Here is a 19,082-nt window from a genome sequence, read left to right on the forward strand (position 1 = left end):
CCCCCAACACCTCCAATCATTTGAAAACACCCGCAGCCTCCCGGACATCACTAGCCAAGGAGAGGGCGAGAGAGAAGTCCCTTGTACATACCCGCCACAATCCAAAACACTCCAACTGCCTGAAGGCTAATAGATGAAAAATGAAATCTCCTAAACGACACCTCCAAAGAGAACGGGACGTCAAAAGTGTCGCCACCACCCATGTGTGGATTTGGACTTAGTTTTTACCCGGAGGATCCCGTCAACGGAGGGCAGGGTGCACAAAAAAATGCCGTTAAGAGTGGTCATGGTCCTTGGAAGTGTCGTCGTTGCCGACCCAACAAGCGTAAGGGAAGGCTTTCGCTTGCCGCCTACTTGGCAACTTGCCACTCGTACCATTGCTCCGCCAACATCAAGCATGTTGGCAACGTATATATATTGTTCGGTTGACCCCACTCTACCGACACCATCCACATCGTTGGCTAGATCGCTTCAGAGGTCGAGTACCTCTCCCCCAGTTGGATTCAATGGTTGTCGTCATCGCAGAATAAAAAACTAGAATGGATTTTTTTTAGATAATGAATGAGAGTGGGGTAGGCTTTATCAACAACTACTAGACAATCGGTATTATCGACATGTAGCAATAACAAAAACCAGACAATAATTCTATCCAATCCAATGAACTTTGCGAAAGGGCATATAGCCTAGTGGTTACAAGAGCCTCAGTAGCACCTGAGGTCTTGGGTTCGACTCCCCGTGGGAGCGAATTTTTCAGGATTTAACGGCGTTGTGCTTTCAGTGATAGGCGACGTACCCGTCGACAGCGAGGCGCCTGTGGTGACTTCGTCAATCTCTCCAGGATTTGCTCATAGGGGCAAACGCGCCTGTGGTGACTTCGTCAATCTCTCCAGGATTTGCTCATAGGGGTAGGGTTTGCGTGCGTGTGTTCATAGGGGTGAGTGGGGTGAGTACGCGTGCGAATTTTCCAGGATTTAACGGCGTTGTGCTTTCAGTGGTAGGCGACGTACCTGTCGACAGCGAGGCGCCTGTGGGTGAGTACGCGTGCGAATTTTCCAGGATTTAACGGCGTTGTGCTTTCAGTGGTAGGCGACGTACCTGTCGACAGCGAGGCGCCTGTGGTGACTTCGTCAATCTCTCCAGGATTTGCTCATAGGGGTAGGGTTTGCGTGCGTGTGTTCATAGGGGTGAGTGGGGTGAGTGCGCGTGCGTTGTGAGTGTCTGCGTTGTACTGTGTAATTCTCAAAAAAAAAAAATCCAATGAACTTTGACAAATTTTCTTCAAAATTGATAAGCAACCAACCTATTATCATGATAACTTGTGCATCCCAAAATTTTCAATTTTCCAACCTGGTTGAAAAATATGCGGATTGTGATCACGAGGAATGTGACGAGTACTTCCTAATACCGTTGACTAGTCAACTTGCGAGTCAACACTCCACCACGACTCGCACGGTCTCCCTCGCCTTTTTCCTTCCAATTACTACGCAGCACACACACCCCGCTTCGCCCGCGAGGCGTTCGACGGAATGCGACGCCGGGCGCGGCGGCGGCGTGCGCCGCCCCCACGTGGGGGCAGACGCCTCCCGCGCCGCCCGCCGCGCGCGCGGGCGCACAAGCGAGACGTCACCGCGCCACCTGTGCGGGCACGAGGTGGACGTCACCCTTTTTTTCTTTGACCCAGGCGCAGAGGCACCAGGCCAGCAAGTCCGCCTCCTCCTTCCCGTCCATGTCACGCTTCCTTCACCTCCCTTGTCCTCTTTCCCCTCCCCCTGGATTCCTACCTGTCGCCCCGCCGGCTCAAGGGTCTCTCTCGCGTCTCCGTCTCATCCCTTCTCGCCTCTTCTTCTTCTTCTTCTTCTTCTTCTTCTTCTTCTTCTTCTTCTTCTTCTTTTTTCTTCTTTTCTTTATCCTGTGGAAGGCGTTCTTGGGTGGGGAGAGATCAAGAACCGGAGCTGTCCGTGGCCGGTGGTTCGCCTGTCCCGAGCTCGATTAGTTACCCTTTGTCTCGGTTCTTGGTGCGTGGTCAATCGGGACTACAGAGAATTGGAGTTTCTTGTGGGAGTTTCAGGGTCACTTCGAGGTAAAAGGTTCGTTGAATGGTAAAGTTAGGTGTTCTTGTGCTGTCTTGGTGTTGGGCTCAGTGATTTGATTTGATTTGCTTCTGTTTGATCACAGCGGGCTGAGCGGGAGGCGAGGCGATCGACGGCGAACTGAATTCCTAGTTTGTTGCAGGCTCAAGGTCTGATGTGAATGCTTCTTGATTTCTTAGATGCTAGGACAATTTGAGTTGCTCTTTTTCAGTTCAGACTTCATAGGTTTTCCAGCTTTCTTGTGCTAACCTGCTTTGCTTCCTTTTCAGCTTTGGTTTTCTGAAGTACTGGAAACGTTCTCGATTGGCGAAAAGTTTATGAGATTTTTGTCTTCTGGTAAGTTTAGGGACTAAAAGCTCCCCTTTTGCCACTGAGCACTGACTTAGAAATATGTATAACTGCTGCATAGGAATCATGCTTGACAATTTGGTCATTACTTGCCAGTTGCAAGAAATCGTAATGCATGTTCTTACAGAATTGCACCTTGTTTTTTTTTTTTTATCTCAATGTGTGTTTCTTGGTTGCTCTTAATGCCCTCTTTCGGTGAGGAGGATGACCATAGGAATAATTTCTCATGAATATTTTATCTCCTCTTGTTAAGTGCCTGGTGATTAAATATATTGGGTTGTTACCTAACGTGGTTGTATCATAACATGGGTTGGCCAACTTGGTCTCAGTTGTTGTCAGGAAGTCGACCAATTGTTTAAGCAGAACTGCATCAGAGCTTCTCTTAGTTCAAAGTTTCTGTAGGATTCCAAGCATACCAAATTTTACTGATATAGGGTCGTTTTGTTGCGTTCGGTTCGTTTTTCTTTTTGTTTTATTTCCTTCTGTGAATTCATAGTGTAACAGGTGAGAGGGGCATGTAGTTGGACATATGATGGCTGGCTGATCACCTCTGTTCCATGTTTTCTGCATGATGATATAGAAATTTCAACCCCATTGTGCTGAATTCAACATGTATTCTTAGATTAATAGTTTCATCCAGTGAAGGTTCCTTACTGATTTATATTTTTAAAATGTCTTATTCTATTGTGTACTACATATTCTGATTAATAACATGTTGATAGTATTCCCCGCAAAAGAAAAAAAAAGAACATGTTGATAGTACGATTGGATTGTAAAGGAAAATCTGAATGTCATGTATGCATGTTAAGACTACTTTGAGGTAGTCAATAAGTTTATATAAACAAGACATGCAGAAACACTATATATTGATTTTTTTAATCACAAACACCACTTTGTAAAAATATGTAAAATAGTTTATTTTTACTGGTGTTTATAAATGGTTCAGATCATTCATCTATGATTGGACTATCTGCAAAGTTTTTTTAAAAGAACATATCTGATTGCACAAACTTCTCCAAGTTTTATTTCTAAATCCATTTTGTTCTCTGCTGCAGGCTACAGAAAATTCGACCCTCAGATAACCTCGAGTCATGGGTTGGTTAAATAAAATATTTAAAGGTTCAGTAAATAGAGTTTCAAGGGGCCATTATGATGGAAGCTGGCATGAAGGTCATTCATCAGATAACGCCAGAGTTAGTTTCTTGCCTTTTATGTTGTTATCTGCACATATTGTTCTAAGTTTCTCTCAGAGAAATCATTGTTCTAAGTGATTAAACCTCGATCTGTAGAATGCCTATTCCTGAGATAAAAGAATGGTCACTCAGTGTTGCATCTTGATTGCTGTAGGGAGCGTATGATGAAAGTGATAATGAAGATATAGATCGTGCTATTGCACTGTCTTTATCAGAAGAACAAAATAAGGGAAAAGCTGTTGGTTAGTACTATCCTGAGCATTTGTATCATCTTATCTAGTTGTTCATTATAGTGATATTTATCTCCTTGAGAACAAGGACTGTGGAAAAGAAAATGATCCAGTACAAACAGACTAAGAGTGTGGTATGCTACCATTTCCATTTTTTTTTCAATGTAGATATCGATTATAATTTGGAGGAAGATGAACAACTTGCACGAGCTCTCCAGGAGAGCCTTAATGCTGACTCTCCTCCACGTCAGAATATTCCTGTTGAGAATGTTCCATCAGAGCCCCCAAGAGAGCTGCCTCCGATTCTATTTGCCTCAAGTGGATCCAGGTGCCTATCGGATGCTATGTAAATTGGATTATGGTTCATTATTTTGTTTACAGTGTTGGATTAACAGAATCTCCTACCTCCATCCTACCCCCCACCCACCCCACCCTCACCCCCCCGAAAAAAAAATAACAGCCAGTTGTTGGCAAAGTAACTTTGTAATCACAGTATCCAAATTTATTTTTCTCAGCATATGTTCTTCTTCTACTTGAGAAATATATTCAATATGCATGTTCTTGTCCTGATGAATGTGCATAAAAAGGATTAGTACTTCGTAGCATGTTGCGCATGCCATGCAGTCATGGGATGATCTGCTCCACATTTCTGATGCAATCATGCAAAGATCTTGTTTATTTGTTAGTCTTGATTTAATGATGACAGCTACAGTCCTTTTTTTTTTCATTCCCGATTTTTGCAGAACTTGTGCTGGATGCAAAAACCCAATTGGTCATGGACGTTTTCTTAGCTGTATGGATTCAGTATGGCATCCTCAGTGCTTCAGGTGTTTTGCTTGTAACAAGCCCATCTCTGAGTATGAGGTATTACACCCTATTATATCACCACTAACCGTCCTTACAATCAGATGTAATGATTTATACTTATTTTCTTCTATTTCAGTTTGCTATGCATGAAGATCAGCCATACCACAAATCATGCTACAAAGATTTTTTCCATCCAAAATGTGATGTCTGCAAGAACTTTGTAAGTGAATGAATTCCATGCTCAGAATGTGCATGGACGTGTTAGTTGGAGTTACATTCCTGATCTGTCTTGAATTGAGACTGTTGCATTTCATACACAGATTCCAACGAACAGGAATGGGCTGATCGAATACCGAGCACATCCATTCTGGATGCAAAAGTACTGTCCTTCCCATGAAGATGATGGCACTCCTAGGTGTTGCAGTTGTGAAAGAATGGAGGTCAGTGCAGGGATCTAGATCCTCAATGAGACCAGTTTCCCCAGCTTGTCACTTCTTGTTCCTGGAAAGAAACCGGCCAGTTTTGACTACCATTTGGAAAATAACAATTTAAATTTGTTTTGAATCTATGCGATCATTTCATCACCAGTTTATATAGATGCAGATAGTGCTGTAACTGGGGTTCCCATATTCCCATTCTTATTATTTCATTTCTCAGCAATAGCTTGCAATTAGTGATAGGTTCTTGAAAAGCTGGCTCAATGTAGAATTCAACAGAAACTTCTCAAGCATTCTAAAAGCAAAGAAGTAACTTCTGTGTCAATATCTGGCTCAGCATAGGACTGCCTAACAGATAGCAAGTAGCTCCTGTGTCACTAGTGGTTATTTCAATTAATTATGTAATTACTTCTTTTCTCTAGTGATCAGATGTGAATAACTATGTGACATTTATATGGCACTTATGAATTTCAGTATACATTTGTGGATGAACTAGTAATTCATTTCTTTTCATCCTTCTGAAATTCAGCCGATGGACATCAAATACATCACATTAGATGATGGGAGGAAACTCTGCTTGGAATGTCTCAATTCTTCAATAATGGATACACCAGAGTGTCAACAGCTGTATATGGACATTCAGGAATTTTTTGAAGGTCTGAACATGAAAGTGGAGCAACAAGTTCCAATACTCTTGGTTGAGAGACAGGCTCTAAATGAGGCTTTAGAAACTGAGAAAAATGTAAGTGGCATGAACATGAGAGTCTTGTTATGTTTTTGCACAGAATGTTAGTATATTTTGAACTTACAAGGTTTTCAATTTCTGTCATCTCAGGGGCATCATCTTCCTGAAACAAGGGGACTATGTCTTTCTGAAGAGCAAATTGTCAGAACGGTGAGTTAAATACCGCCTTGTTACTGCATAAATTTGATAACTGGCAGACACAAAAAATATGCATGTGATGAATAATGTAATGCATCCAGATCTTAAGAAGACCAATAATTGGACCGGGAAACAGAATTATAGATATGATCACAGCACCATATAAGCTGGAAAGACGATGTGAAGTGACTGCAATCCTGATATTATATGGGTTGCCGAGGTACATTGTATAAGTTTTAGTTTTTCCTTTAGTACTGACCAAAGTTTTTGTTAGAATCTTTCATAATCAATTCATGTTACATCAGAGTCCGAAAAAACGGAACATACCACTAATCACTGTCGTTATAACGTGCTTGTCATGCAGATTACAAACTGGCTCAATTCTCGCCCATGAAATGATGCATGCTTATCTACGTCTGAAAGGTACATTTACTCTGCTCATTGTTCTGGCAAACAATCATGTGCACTTCCATTACTTCATGCCACCTCCATGTTCCCTTTCCAATCAGTGTTAGTAACATCTTTTTTTTCTCTCTCTAGGATTTCGGTCTCTTAGTCCTCAGGTTGAAGAAGGCATATGCCAAGTTCTTTCCCACATGTGGCTCGAGTCAGAGATCATCTTTGGTTCTAGTATCGACATATCAGCCACCTCAGTGGCATCTTCGTCATCGTCATCTTCAACTCCAACCACATCAAAGAAGGGCGCAAAGACCGAATTCGAGAAGAAGCTCGGAGCATTCATCAAACATCAGATCGAAACGGATTCATCTGAGGCATACGGAGATGGTTTTCGAGCTGCCAATCGGGCTGTCGAAAGCTATGGCCTGAGAAGTACCCTTAATCATATGAAAATGACAGGGTCTTTCCCATATTGATCATTCATCAATTGTGAGGATTGATGCATATTTGGAGATTATTGGAGTTACATATACCCTCATCATGGTAGCATTAATTTACAGTAAATTGAGAAAAGAAAGAAGAGGATTGAATAGGACATAAATTGCACCAATTCTTTCTTGTTGTCTTTGAAATAATACATGTAAGTCTTCCTATAGAGAGGTTTTATAGTTTTTCACAGTGAACACATCCTTGGAAAAGAACAGGCAATCAGAAGATAATTTTGCTGAGTTATGTACTTATGTAACACCTTTTGTATCTGAATGTATTTATTTCATTCACTCCAATAATTTCATTTTTATTTTTGAAGGAATGAAACCAATGGTAATGTATAAATATTTGACGTTTGGATAAGATTCCATCAAACTGTTGAAAATACATATCATTAATAGTTTCTCAAATGCTTGTTTAAACACAAAATAAATGTCGTATGTAGATTTGTCTCATAATGTGTTATCGCAACATCATAAACTTATTGTATTTTATAATACTATTTTAAATTAAAACTGATGGTCGAATTTCAAAAAATTGATAAAATCTCGTCCAAAACGTCAAATACATTTTTTGTCCACAAATGCAGGGAACTATAACAAAAGTACACTAGAAAATGCTAATATTTGTTGTTAAATTTATACGCTAGAAATGCCTTATATTTGTGGATAGAAGAAATATTAATCCCTAGAGGAGCAAGAATTTTTCTCCTCAAAATATTGCGAACCTTTTCAACCATCGGATTAAAATCCAACGTCTCACAGCGCTTCCACGTCTCCCTCCTTATCTGTGACCCACTCCGTCTTCTTCCCCGGAAACGGTCACGCGACTCGCGAGCTCCCGCCGCCGCCGCCGCCGCCGTCGCCGTCGCCGTCGCGGCTTCCCACCTCTCCCTCTACCCCACCACACTCGCCGCCGGCGAGGCCTGACGGCGATCCCCAACACTGCCCCCCGGCGGCTGCCGTTGGATCGTGGGAGGGAGGATTGGCCGGTTGTACTACAGTTGAGGGAGGGAGGAGCTACCGTTTGTGATCCGCCGCCGGCGACCGGGCGTCCCCGTAGTCAGATCCGGCTCGGCCACCACGGCCTCCGGCGCTCTGAGCGGCTGCTCTGTGTGAGAGGCCCTGCTGCTGAAAGAGAATCCATGGCCGCGGCGAGCGGACCGTGGCTGCTCGTCGTGGTCGTGGCTTGGGTCTTGGGCGTTGCGGCCGCCTCGTCGTCGTCGTCATCGCCTGGGCAGGTACCTGTGGTGGATGCTCTTGGCTCATACTGATTTTTCTGCAGATTTATGCGGAGTTTTTGTGTTAAATTGTTCAATTGGATTTGGCTGCGCACTTGAGAATGAATGCCAAATCCCCTAGTTTACTGTCAATTGATTGACCAATTCACGGAGATGCTGGCATGCTGCTGCTCCATTGTATCATTAGTGCAGATTAGAATACAGAAAACTGTGGAAATGGTATAATTTACTTCGTGGGAGTGTCTTTCTCGTGATGATGTAGTTAGTCCCAAAATTGAGCAGGAACTTTGAAGCTATCCCATGTTAGATTTAGGTTGCTGTAAGTGACTTAGATGGTATGTAGTGCAGTGGTAGTTCACTGTACATTGTCTGCAATATAAAATATGCCTTGCTATTAATAACTATGTAAGTGCTGCTTTGAATATTTAAGCGCATTTTTGCTCCTAATTAGCTAGTAGTTGTCTAATGTTCATGTACGCATGGGTGAGTACTAATTATAGTACTGAACAGGCAGGTACCAGCCAGAAATTCAACAAGTGTATGCCGTGCTCTAGGAGATATGTCGCTGATTCATACCTCGATACCTTGATCGGCCAGCTTGCTCAACATCGTGACTTGACTGAAACATCTGATTCTGCTGACTCATGCAAAGGACTTGATTATGATCTTGATGCACCCATGCTTACAGAATTGCACTCGGAACTGGTTGGTGAAGGTTCTCATCGCCGTCTAGTCTATCATGTGGAATTTGCTAACTGTGCAGATGCTATGGTTAATTTCCTTGATAACTATGATGCCAATCTGGTGGTAATAGAAAATCTCCCGAATGGTGTGTTTGCTGACCCATTTGAGCTACAACATTTTGTTGAGCGGAAAGGTGATTTCTAACTAAGAAAATTGAGGTAGACCATACAACTGCAATATTCTTCTCTTTGCATCAAGTTTGTTTTCTATGCTGCAGTATATCTTGATATGGCTGTTTTCGGAGACACCAACCTTGAACTGCCTTCGGCTCTATCCAACCGGTCATCTGTGGAAATCCATGTTGATCTCGCACCACTTGCATCGATGAACTGTAACCTTGTAATAGACCTGCCTCTCCATGCTAGATACCCGGTAAGGTTCTCAATGAACTTTCTGAAGTAATTACTTGGTTCTGCTGTATTCATATAAAACATTCTCTACAATTCTACGTTGCTTTTTTTTCCTTTGTTTGAGATCCATTTGCTATTCATATGTTCTCTATAAATGATAATAGAAGTGATACTGTTCAGGTTTACCTTCTCAACTTGAGAATTTTTTTTAATCTGAAATATTCAACACCTCACGTGTTTATTAGCTCCATCTTTGTTTTACGGGAACATTTTGCCTCCATAGACACTGAGAAATACATCATGGCTACATTTTTTTCCCCTCTAATTCACAGGCCATATATTACCAGTGACCTTTATGTACCATTCTTGCACATCCAGACATAATAGGTTTCCAGAATAACTAAAAAGAACATTGAAGTAAGGTAGAACAATGTCATATCCTGGCAAAATTTAGCTTCAAATGTATTATTTATCAATATACCAAAAAGGGACAAGCCAGAAGATTAGTAATTAAGCACTGAAAATCACCATTCGTTCTATATTTTTTGTTTCGTGTCTGCCTCTTACTTTGGGAGTTGAGTTTGAAACTTTCCCAAACTGTACATCCCTATCATATATATTTTCGCATATACTTGAGAATTTTTAAAACCTTTTAAAGGCAGGATACATAAGAGACACTCTGCAGGATGTGATCAACAAAGCCAGATTGTGAAAAGAAAGATCTATGAGTGCACTTAAAAATGCTTTTCTATGGAATTCTAACATCAATATGTAGCAGAATACTTGCATATGAAATTTCAACATGTAATTAGTGGATGGTTCAAGGAATAACAAAATAAAGAAAACAAATAAGCTAAGTTCTCTGGCAGTGACCATGTTCGCTGCTGCGCCATTTGCATGTTTTCTCTTTGCTGCACATGCCTTATAACTCACATGGTGTAATGAAAGTAATATATAGTTCTCCCACCATATGTTTCTGTCCAATTGGTTTTCAAAGGTGGATGCATGCAATAGTTGGAATTGTTCTAGTCCTATGATATATTGTGGTCACTTCATATATATATATATATATATATATATATATATATATATATATATATATATACCCATATGGGACTCCATGGTGCCCGGGCTCCAAGGTATAAAACACACAAATTCTCTCAAATTTTTAAAAATTTACAAATTGTAAGTAGATATCTAGGTATATGAATTTGATTCATACAAATACCTAACAACAAAACAACTCAAACTCAACTTTATTTCACAATTCATTATTACATACCTAACGAATTATATGTTTGGATGTTATATACCTAGAACCAAAATCTAACAAAAAAAAGTTCAAACTCAGTTCAAACTTGTTTGAACTTGTTAGTAAAGAAGTTAATGTTCATATCTAAACATTTAAAAAAAATTCATACTCATTCAAATTGGGTATATACTCAATTTGAATCTTGGAGCCCATACTCCATGTAGCACCAGTTAATTTACCTATATATATATATATAAGTTTACATATTTAGTATAAACAACTGAAGCATGTCAAAAAACATGTGGGCTTTTACTTGATCTGGTCCTATTTTAGGTTTTATATCATGGTCAACTTCTCATGTTCTCATGTGCAGATTTTATAAAGAATTTTCAAGTTTGTCTGACAATACGCTGCCTTTTAGTTATATGCCTCCTTGTCAGAATATTTCTGTGAAAGACACTTAGCAGACTATGATGATGTTATTTTGTAGCCTCTTGATGCCAGTGGTTATGCGACGGTTGAGTTTGGTAGCCCAGATCTGCTTCTACGTTACAGAAAGAAGGATACTGTTCCTGAATCCTGCTCATGGTTGCTGAAAGATCTTGATGCTGCACCTGTGGAGAAAGCTACATGGCGCATACCCTGTGGAGACGAAGCGCACATAGGATTTGTATCTAGTATCACTTTTCTTTCAGCTCTAGTTTGCTCAATTTTAATAGTCATAGCTGCCCTATTTTATTGATGTCGAAACTGAAATGCAAGACAAGTTGGATTATTTCGTCCAAATCAAAATATGTTATGTGATTACTTTTTCAGACATTTATAACCCCATTATCTTGTTCATGTCTAGAACACAATCAAAGGGAAAGTTCCTTGCAGTTGAAGTTGCAAACCTGCAGTCGACTGACCACTGATCACTGACCATGGCATCTGCCTGCAACATCACAAGGAGTTATAAAAGGAAAAGAATAATTTCCTTCATGAGGGCAGGAAGGAATGCCCAGTTGCTGAATTCTGAGTTGATCTGGATCAGAAGCTACACTATTCTATTGTCTTGGAAGCAGCCAAGCAGGTGAAGCATGAATTGGAAGCTTGTGTTAACAACTCTACTCCTTTTGTCTTTGCACGCTTAATAGACTGGCACATACAGTCATTCTCTGTTTATAAAAATCCAGAGCTGTCCCATTTTTAATTTCAGTAAGGCAGCATGCTACCCCAGGATCAGGTGAGCAGTTCTGTTCTGTCTGACAGACTGGATCTGTTGGGTGACAAAAACTTCTTTTTCTTGTTGATAACATGATCTCACCTAAGCCTCCAGATTAATTGATGAAAACTAAATAGTATTATCACATATCCCCCCTCCTGATCGCGTTTCATTTTGCCTATTTTAAGCAATTTCAGTTCTATAGTTTTTTATCTTACAAGTGGTGCCAGAGCTGGTTATCTATGATGACAATAGGTGTGCAGAGCATCGACTCAAGCCTGACATTGATGTGGACATTAATCAAAGATATAAATTCTACTTTCTCCGTTTCATAATGTAAATCAGTCTAGCATTTCTCATATTCATATTGATGTTAATGAATCTAATAGATATATATGTCTAGATTCATTAACATCAATATGAATGTGGAAAATGCTACAATGACTTACATTGTGAAACGGAGGAAGTATTAATATTACAGTTGTACTTGCAAACTTTCTCTTGACTAAATTTTCACCACATTTATCCCCACGTCGGATTCGTCCATTTATTCTCGCAATGAATTGCCACCTTTGTTGCTCTACATGGCCGATGGTGACCCCTGGATGCCAATGGCTATCCTTGCTGTGTGGCTGAAACTTATCAAACGCAAAGGCTGAGTGGACACTGGGTGGCTTTGACAATTGACAGTGAAAGGCATGAAATTTGTGGCAGGTTGACTCATTTGGTATCTGAATGATGCATAGAGAAGGAACATGTATAAAAGCAAGCGATACGAAATTGATAGTAACACGTGGGTACTTGAACTTATCCGTACCCACAACATTAAATACGGTTGACTAGCATGTTACAATTGGCCTTATTCAATTAGATTGGAAACTTACTTTTATTGTATATGTGAATATTCATCGAATTAAACATGTTCCGCGCCAAAACACAACAAAAGTACTACTCCCTCTATTCCAAAATTCTTTATATTTTGGGATGGGGGAAGTAAACAACACCAAATGCATAGTATCATTTATTGTATACGCCGTGATAGTATGTTCCATCAATGGTGAAGCCAAGAAGATTGTGAAACTTGGATAGCAAGATAATTTCTAAATTAATACATATCTCTTCTGATTACATTTCGGTAACACCAGATACTAAAACCTATCCATCTCACAAACTAATATTATTAGTTCAGGGCTCTATGGTTAACCTTTTTTCTAGGGTGAACTAGATGCAAAACTTGTATCATTAAAGATTCATAAACTTAACATGTTTTGCGTCACGCCAAAACCATGGCGACACATAGTAAGTAGGGTAAATACGTATTTATTGCATTCGTTTGCGATAATATGTTTTGTATGTTTTATACGAAGCTAGGGGTATTGTGCAGCCTACTTAACAATATAGTTTGTATTAGCCGACGTTGGTTCGATGGACATCCTCCAGACCATGATCATGTTCCTCCATCGTCAGTTTTAACATCCCGTATAGCTTTTAAACTAAAAAAACAGTAGCTAGTCACACTATTGCTACTCCCTCCGTTTCATATTATAAGCTGTGTATATTTATTAAAAAGAAATATAGCAACATTCAGCACATAAAATAAACATATTATTAAAATATATTCAATGATACATTTTATAAACTAATTTAACGTTCTAGATGTTGATAATTTTTTATATAAACTTGATTAAAATCAAAATAATTATAATATAAAATGAAAGGCGTAAGAAAAAAAACTCGTGTGAAATTCATGTTTCCAACGGAAGAAAAAAAAAGAAAAGGTGTGGAGACCGGACCACCGGAGAGACTGAACGTCTGGAACACTCAAATCAATCTTCCAAACGGAAAAAAAAAAAGTGCAGTAAAGCGCAGGCAGAAGAAACGGCACGCTATCTGGCGGCCGTCCGTCCGTTAGTCCGTTACTCGGTTAGGCGGCGGGCGTCCGCGTGCGTCTCCCTCCCCCCTCCGCTTCCCTTCCCTCCACCTGCCTCCTCGTGCTTGTTCGTTGCGCGGCGGCCCGCTTCTCCCTCCGCCGTTGTGGTGGGCCCTACCCGCCCAGCGACCCACGCCCCCCCAATCATGAGCAGAGCGGCAGTCACGCGCCGCAACCCGCCCCTCGCCCCCCCCCCCCCCCCCCCCCCCCCCCAAATGCGGAAACCAAGCGAGTACAAGTAGACGCACGCGCACACGCATACGCATCGCAGCCAGTTCATCCTCGATTCCTCCCCCGAATTTCCTTCGCGATCTCACCCCGCGTGCCCTAGCTAGCTATCGAATCCCGTCACCTCGGCGGCGGCGGCGAGATTGGAGCTCCGGGTTAACCTCCTCCACCGCGAGGCGTGGAACCTCTCTCTCTCTCGCTCTCTCCACCTGAGGTGCGCGTGCCCCAGCTCTGTGATCCGATTCGATCGGTCGAGTTGGAGGGAGGGCTACTCTACTCTGCGATGGCGATTGATTGATTGATTGATCTGGTTGGGGCTTGGTTGCAGGATCGAAACCCCTGGCACCGGCTCGGGCCGCGGAATGGGCGGCCGCGGTGAGTAGCTAGGTCTGCGGCGGCGGAGTTGTTGTTGTTGTTGTTGTTGTTGTTGTTGGTGGTGGTGGTGGTGGTGGAGGAGTTGGCGGCGGAGGGGGCGGGGGGCGTTGGTGGTGGTGGTGGTGGGAGAGTATCATGGTGCAGTGTCTCGACGGGGTGAGGCAGCTGCTGGCGGTCGTGTTCAAGTGCTGCGACCTCGAGCTGAAGCAGCCGCGGGGGCTCGAGGATCCCCAGGTCCTCGCGAGGGAGACCGTCTGTAAGTCCGCCGCATTCGCCATTGGTTGGGGCGCCGTACTCCTCCTTCCTTTTGTTGCTGAGCCTGTCTCATTGGGGGAATTTGACTGGTGTGTGTGGTTGGGTTGGATTTTGTGGCCCTATGTTGTGCAGTCAGCGTGAGCGAGGTCGAGGCGCTGTACGAGCTCTTCAAGAAGATAAGCAGTGCTGTGATTGATGACGGGCTGATTAACAAGGTTGGTGTGGAGTCCTCTGTTCGCGCCACGATTTTGTATCGTAGAATTGGGATTGATTGATTGGTTGATTGATGAAGGCATGTTATTGTGAACCTGTATGCGATTACTGACTGTGTTTGTCCGTTGACCTTGTGCAGGAGGAGTTTCAGTTGGCGCTGTTCAAGACCAGCAAGAAGGAGAGCCTGTTCGCCGACCGTGTAAGTCTGCATTGATTGCAAACTTGTTAATTATTGTATGGTGCTGCATGCCGTTGCTCTGATTTGGTATATCGCGCTCTTCCCTTTTGGAAGTTTTGAAAAGCGACAGATTTAGGCGCGCCTAGTCAATGCAGCATGAGCAATTGAACACTAGAGACTATTTGACTATACTGGACAAAATTGAATGCTTCTAATTGCATGGAAATAGTATTAGTTATCTAGGATTATATTGGTCTAAGTTTCGGATATGCTATATACCGCATATGCTTTAATTTAGGATTTTTCCTTTCCTGTATTGTTTCCTGCCAAACATGTCTCCAAATAACATCTGACCGTTGGTTAGTCATTTCCCTGCCGTGGCTTGTCTTCCGCCCTATGGCCTGCACCATTTCATTATTTCCCGCTCTAGTTTGGCCTTGTCCAGAATTCTCTAGGCTTTTCCGACATCTTATCTAGTACCTTTTTTAATGTTAATCCTCATGCATGTTTGTTTGTAACCAAATCATTAATTACTTTATACGTGAAATTTCTTGAACTGTTATGCTATAGCATCAGTATTACATTTTACATCTCGTGTGTACTTGATTCGTCTGTATCAGTTACAAGTTTCCTTAATCACAATGTTCATGTTTCGCAGATGGAGTGCTGTATTATGCATAATTGGGACTTTGCACATGTTTTAAGTGTTTTGGCTATTATGTTATTATGCTATCATTATGAGTGTCTTTTACCTTTTGCATTGCATCTAGCACACTTCTGTATTTGAGTTCTGATTTGTGAGCTTTGATCCGTTTGTTATCCAAATTTGAGTAGTACCTTTCATTGGCCATTCGTACTATAAGCGAATGCCTTATCGTGTAAATATATTTTTGTAGTTAAATTCCATTGAAATCAATTGGTATTGTTGTATGGCTAATACTGTCCATCACAACTGTTGTCTTGTTACATTTATCAGTTGAAGCTACATGTGACCAAATTCTTTGTAGAAAAATAGCTGTATGATAGATGTCAGTGCAGATTTTGCCTTTATCTCCGTGCTGCCTCATGTTCTTAATATTCTCCCTGCTCTTACAGGTATTTGATTTGTTTGACACAAAACACAATGGAATTTTAGGATTTGATGAATTTGCTCGTGCACTCTCAGTATTTCATCCAAGTGCTCCACTTGATGAGAAGATTGACTGTGAGTTCAGACGTACTGTAGCTAGATATTTTACTCCTCATCTATGCAGTTCTAAATTATGTATTGTCACAATAATGGCTTGGAGCTTATTTGCAAAAGTATTTATTGTAGACTTAAAGTTGATAGTCTGACTTCTATGCTGTCCTCCAGGTTTTCTCTTGTTTACTTATCTTTTCTCAACAAAAAATTCTGAAGAAGCTATGCAATTTTTGCAGTTTCATTCCAGCTATATGATCTCAAGCAACAAGGCTATATTGAGAGACAAGAGGTATTGATGCCAAATTACTCATTGCACAGTGCTCCTTCAAGCTAGCATGTTGGCTTGTCTATATGGCTCACACACTTCGATTAATTCAACATTTTCTTTGATTGTTTCTGATACATGAAATCGTGGTTTTATTCATGTAACTATTCTGTACTTGATGGTCTATATTTGTTGTTTTGTTATGGCATACTGCAGAAAGAAATGTCATTTTTTTCATTAATACTGTCAGATCACTGTCGTTGAATTTTACAAGATTTTAAATCACGTAGTAGCAGCAATAGCTTAATCATGTTGCGTTTAGGTGAGTTAGGTTTTGATTCCAATGAATTGCACTGGGCTTTGTTGCTGAGAGATGATGACTATATCTGCCAATCTTTAAATAGCTGATATGCCATTATCAAAGCTAAATATTTTAAATAGTTTTGTTGTGGATGTCATTCTTTTGGGTAGGATATTTCCTTTTACTTCATCTATAGTTTATAAAATTGATTTATCAGGTTAAGCAGATGGTTGTTGCTACACTTGCTGAGTCTGGAATGAATCTTTCTGATGAAATTATAGAGAGCATAATCGATAAGGTATGTTACGGTTTCCATTTATATTTTGTTGTGTTTGGTTATACCCTGTATTGGATGGTATTTTTTTAGTTTGTATTTTGTGGTAATCAGTAATTCTCAGCCTGCTTATATAGGTCAGACTTTTGTATAGCCTAGCCTTATCATACTACATATATACTGTATTTACTTTGCAAATGAAAAACTGCATCGGTATGTTTCCTTATTATATAAGATGTTGGTAAAAAAAACATTGAACTTCTTGGTGAAACATAGTAAGAAATGTGCCAATTTGTAACAATAAGATGACACGTACTAAAAGAACTATAAATGTGTAATATTATCATAGTATTTTATGTATAAATTTACTCTTCATTTTCATCCAAATTATATATTAATATATTATAGACAATAATGTTCGCACAAATTATTGTGGTTTAATTAGATGTGTTCTAGGATGGCACTATTTTTAAACTGATAGAAGTAATACTGATTTTGTGCTATTACTTTTTTTTAATAGATAGATATTTAGATGACATATCCTCAATAGGCTTGGCATAAGATATGGTCAGTTTATCTTGTTTCTTTTTAATTGTAACTTCCAATGCTAAACTATTTTTTCTTATTTGTAGACATTTGAGGAGGCAGACACAAAGCATGATGGAAGAATTGATAAAGAAGAGTGGCGCAATCTGGTTCTTCGTCATCCCTCTTTGCTGAAGAACATGACTCTCCAGTACCTCAAGTAAGATATGTTTTTTTTTTCTGTTTATACTCTCTATATTTTTAATAGCTTGGCTCTTTTTGTTCCTGTCTTTTATTTACATCTGGGCAGAATTCTGAATTCTCTCAGCTTAATGTTGGACACCTTAAGTTTTCATCTTGATAGTTGTAATGGCAATGTTTACTGCTGTTCTTGAACAAAAATGGTTGGATTCGGATTCCCATTCCAAATTTTATTTGCCATTGCAATGTCTTGCAAAGGAAAGAATGTTACGGAGAGAGATGCATGCTTGAAATGTGTAAATCAAGCATCCTCTAATTAAAATTGCGCATGCACATAGAGTCGCATGGAGGAGTGAGGAGAGCATGTTGTATCATCTCTTGATTTTAAATAGTAATTGTTTTATCTAATCCATAATATGTAAGAGGAAAAGAACAAGTTCATGATTTTAAATACATGCCTTGTCAACTCACTGCGCATATTTTTATTTCTAAAAAAACATGTGTTGAACTACTGGATGAGTTGGTCGCTCCATGTTTCAGATTCAAGCAATCCACTTCACAGATACAACAGCACTTCATATATTGACAAAAAATAACACACTGCCTTTTTTGTTCTTAACTAAAGAAGTATTTTTTTTCCTAAAAAAGATTAGGTGTTCATAAAAATGTTCAAGTCTATAAAAATGTTGTAGACACTTTTGTTTTTCTATAGCACAAGCTAATCTTGCCACATGTGTGCAGGGACATCACCACTACATTTCCAAGCTTTGTCTTCCATTCCCAGGTCGATGACACCTGAATTCTTGGATTTGTTTGAACTCAAACCATCAGAAGAATGCTCATGCCGGTTCATTAAGAATTTTGATATTGGGTTATTGGATTGGGCAGAGACTCCAGAGCTCTGTAGGATGTTGCATGTTTGATTTGAGAAGTTCTCAAATCTTTAAATTGATGTAACTTTGTTTCTTTCGTTTGGAAGTTTAGTGTGGCTGGAGACTTTCGGGGAGATGTTAAATTCTGTCTGAATCCGTAGATCCTTTATTCTCTTCCCCTCTTTTCTGTTTTTCTGGCTAGCAATCAGAATATCTTTTCTGTTTTTTTGGCTAGCAATCAGAATATCGGATATAGTTTTGTGAATCTTTCATTTTGTGTACAAAATAGGAACCTTCAAAAAAATTGATCGTGCTGGAAAATGTTCTGTTGGAGTTTGCAAATTGCAATGATCATGAAATGCTCTCCTTTTTTGAGAGTTTGCATCATACTGTCATGAATTGTGATCTTATCTCTAATTTGATTTTTTTCTTAATTTCTAATTGAAAATATTGGTTGTCTATATGCTCGTATTCCATCTGATTGATAAACACTACACCCTGCGTTTGCAAGAACAAGGGTAACAATTAACAAAGTACAGCAACTTAAGTACAAGGGTAACAATTAACAAAGTACAGCAACTTAAGTACAAGGGTAACAATTAAGTTTGACCTGTAC

At 40.2% G+C, this 19,082-nt stretch overlaps 3 protein-coding genes across 6 annotated transcripts; all 3 read left to right on the forward strand.

Moving 5' to 3' along the window:
• Positions 1 to 1,533: 1,533 nt before the first annotated feature.
• Positions 1,534 to 7,263, forward strand: LOC127758104 (protein DA1-related 1-like). Of its 2 annotated transcripts, none has more exons than XM_052283732.1 (14): positions 1,534 to 2,087; positions 2,176 to 2,239; positions 2,360 to 2,426; positions 3,494 to 3,631; positions 3,786 to 3,873; positions 4,030 to 4,189; positions 4,605 to 4,725; positions 4,805 to 4,888; positions 4,989 to 5,108; positions 5,635 to 5,847; positions 5,941 to 6,000; positions 6,090 to 6,208; positions 6,353 to 6,411; positions 6,529 to 7,263. In XM_052283732.1, exons 4-14 carry the CDS (start codon positions 3,530 to 3,532, stop codon positions 6,861 to 6,863), a joined length of 1,461 nt encoding a protein of 486 aa, XP_052139692.1. In that variant the 5' UTR covers positions 1,534 to 2,087; positions 2,176 to 2,239; positions 2,360 to 2,426; positions 3,494 to 3,529; the 3' UTR covers positions 6,864 to 7,263. The 2 variants fall into 2 exon arrangements, with proteins under 2 accessions (XP_052139692.1, XP_052139693.1); XM_052283733.1 differs by having other exon boundaries at positions 1,534 to 2,080.
• A 388-nt stretch (positions 7,264 to 7,651) lies between these two features.
• On the forward strand, positions 7,652 to 11,659 carry LOC127757170 (uncharacterized). Of its 2 annotated transcripts, XM_052282611.1 has the most exons (5): positions 7,652 to 8,116; positions 8,627 to 8,993; positions 9,078 to 9,232; positions 10,953 to 11,139; positions 11,313 to 11,659. In XM_052282611.1, exons 1-5 carry the CDS (start codon positions 8,021 to 8,023, stop codon positions 11,381 to 11,383), a joined length of 876 nt encoding a protein of 291 aa, XP_052138571.1. In that variant the 5' UTR covers positions 7,652 to 8,020; the 3' UTR covers positions 11,384 to 11,659. The 2 variants fall into 2 exon arrangements, with proteins under 2 accessions (XP_052138571.1, XP_052138570.1); XM_052282610.1 differs by having other exon boundaries at positions 7,654 to 8,116; positions 8,631 to 8,993; positions 10,953 to 11,659.
• Positions 11,660 to 13,812: 2,153 nt separating this feature from the next.
• On the forward strand, positions 13,813 to 18,850 carry LOC127757171 (calcineurin B-like protein 2). 2 transcript variants are annotated; one of them, XM_052282612.1, is made up of 9 exons: positions 13,813 to 14,038; positions 14,153 to 14,455; positions 14,587 to 14,669; positions 14,807 to 14,866; positions 15,941 to 16,049; positions 16,265 to 16,317; positions 16,812 to 16,892; positions 17,501 to 17,613; positions 18,336 to 18,850. In XM_052282612.1, exons 2-9 carry the CDS (start codon positions 14,335 to 14,337, stop codon positions 18,391 to 18,393), a joined length of 678 nt encoding a protein of 225 aa, XP_052138572.1. In that variant the 5' UTR covers positions 13,813 to 14,038; positions 14,153 to 14,334; the 3' UTR covers positions 18,394 to 18,850. The 2 variants fall into 2 exon arrangements, with proteins under 2 accessions (XP_052138572.1, XP_052138573.1); XM_052282613.1 differs by lacking the exon at positions 13,813 to 14,038 and having other exon boundaries at positions 14,046 to 14,455.
• Positions 18,851 to 19,082: the final 232 nt, after the last annotated feature.

The sequence above is a fragment of the Oryza glaberrima genome, chromosome 12, assembly GCF_000147395.1.
Source record: "Oryza glaberrima chromosome 12, OglaRS2, whole genome shotgun sequence".
Taxonomy (NCBI): Eukaryota; Viridiplantae; Streptophyta; class Magnoliopsida; order Poales; family Poaceae; genus Oryza; species Oryza glaberrima.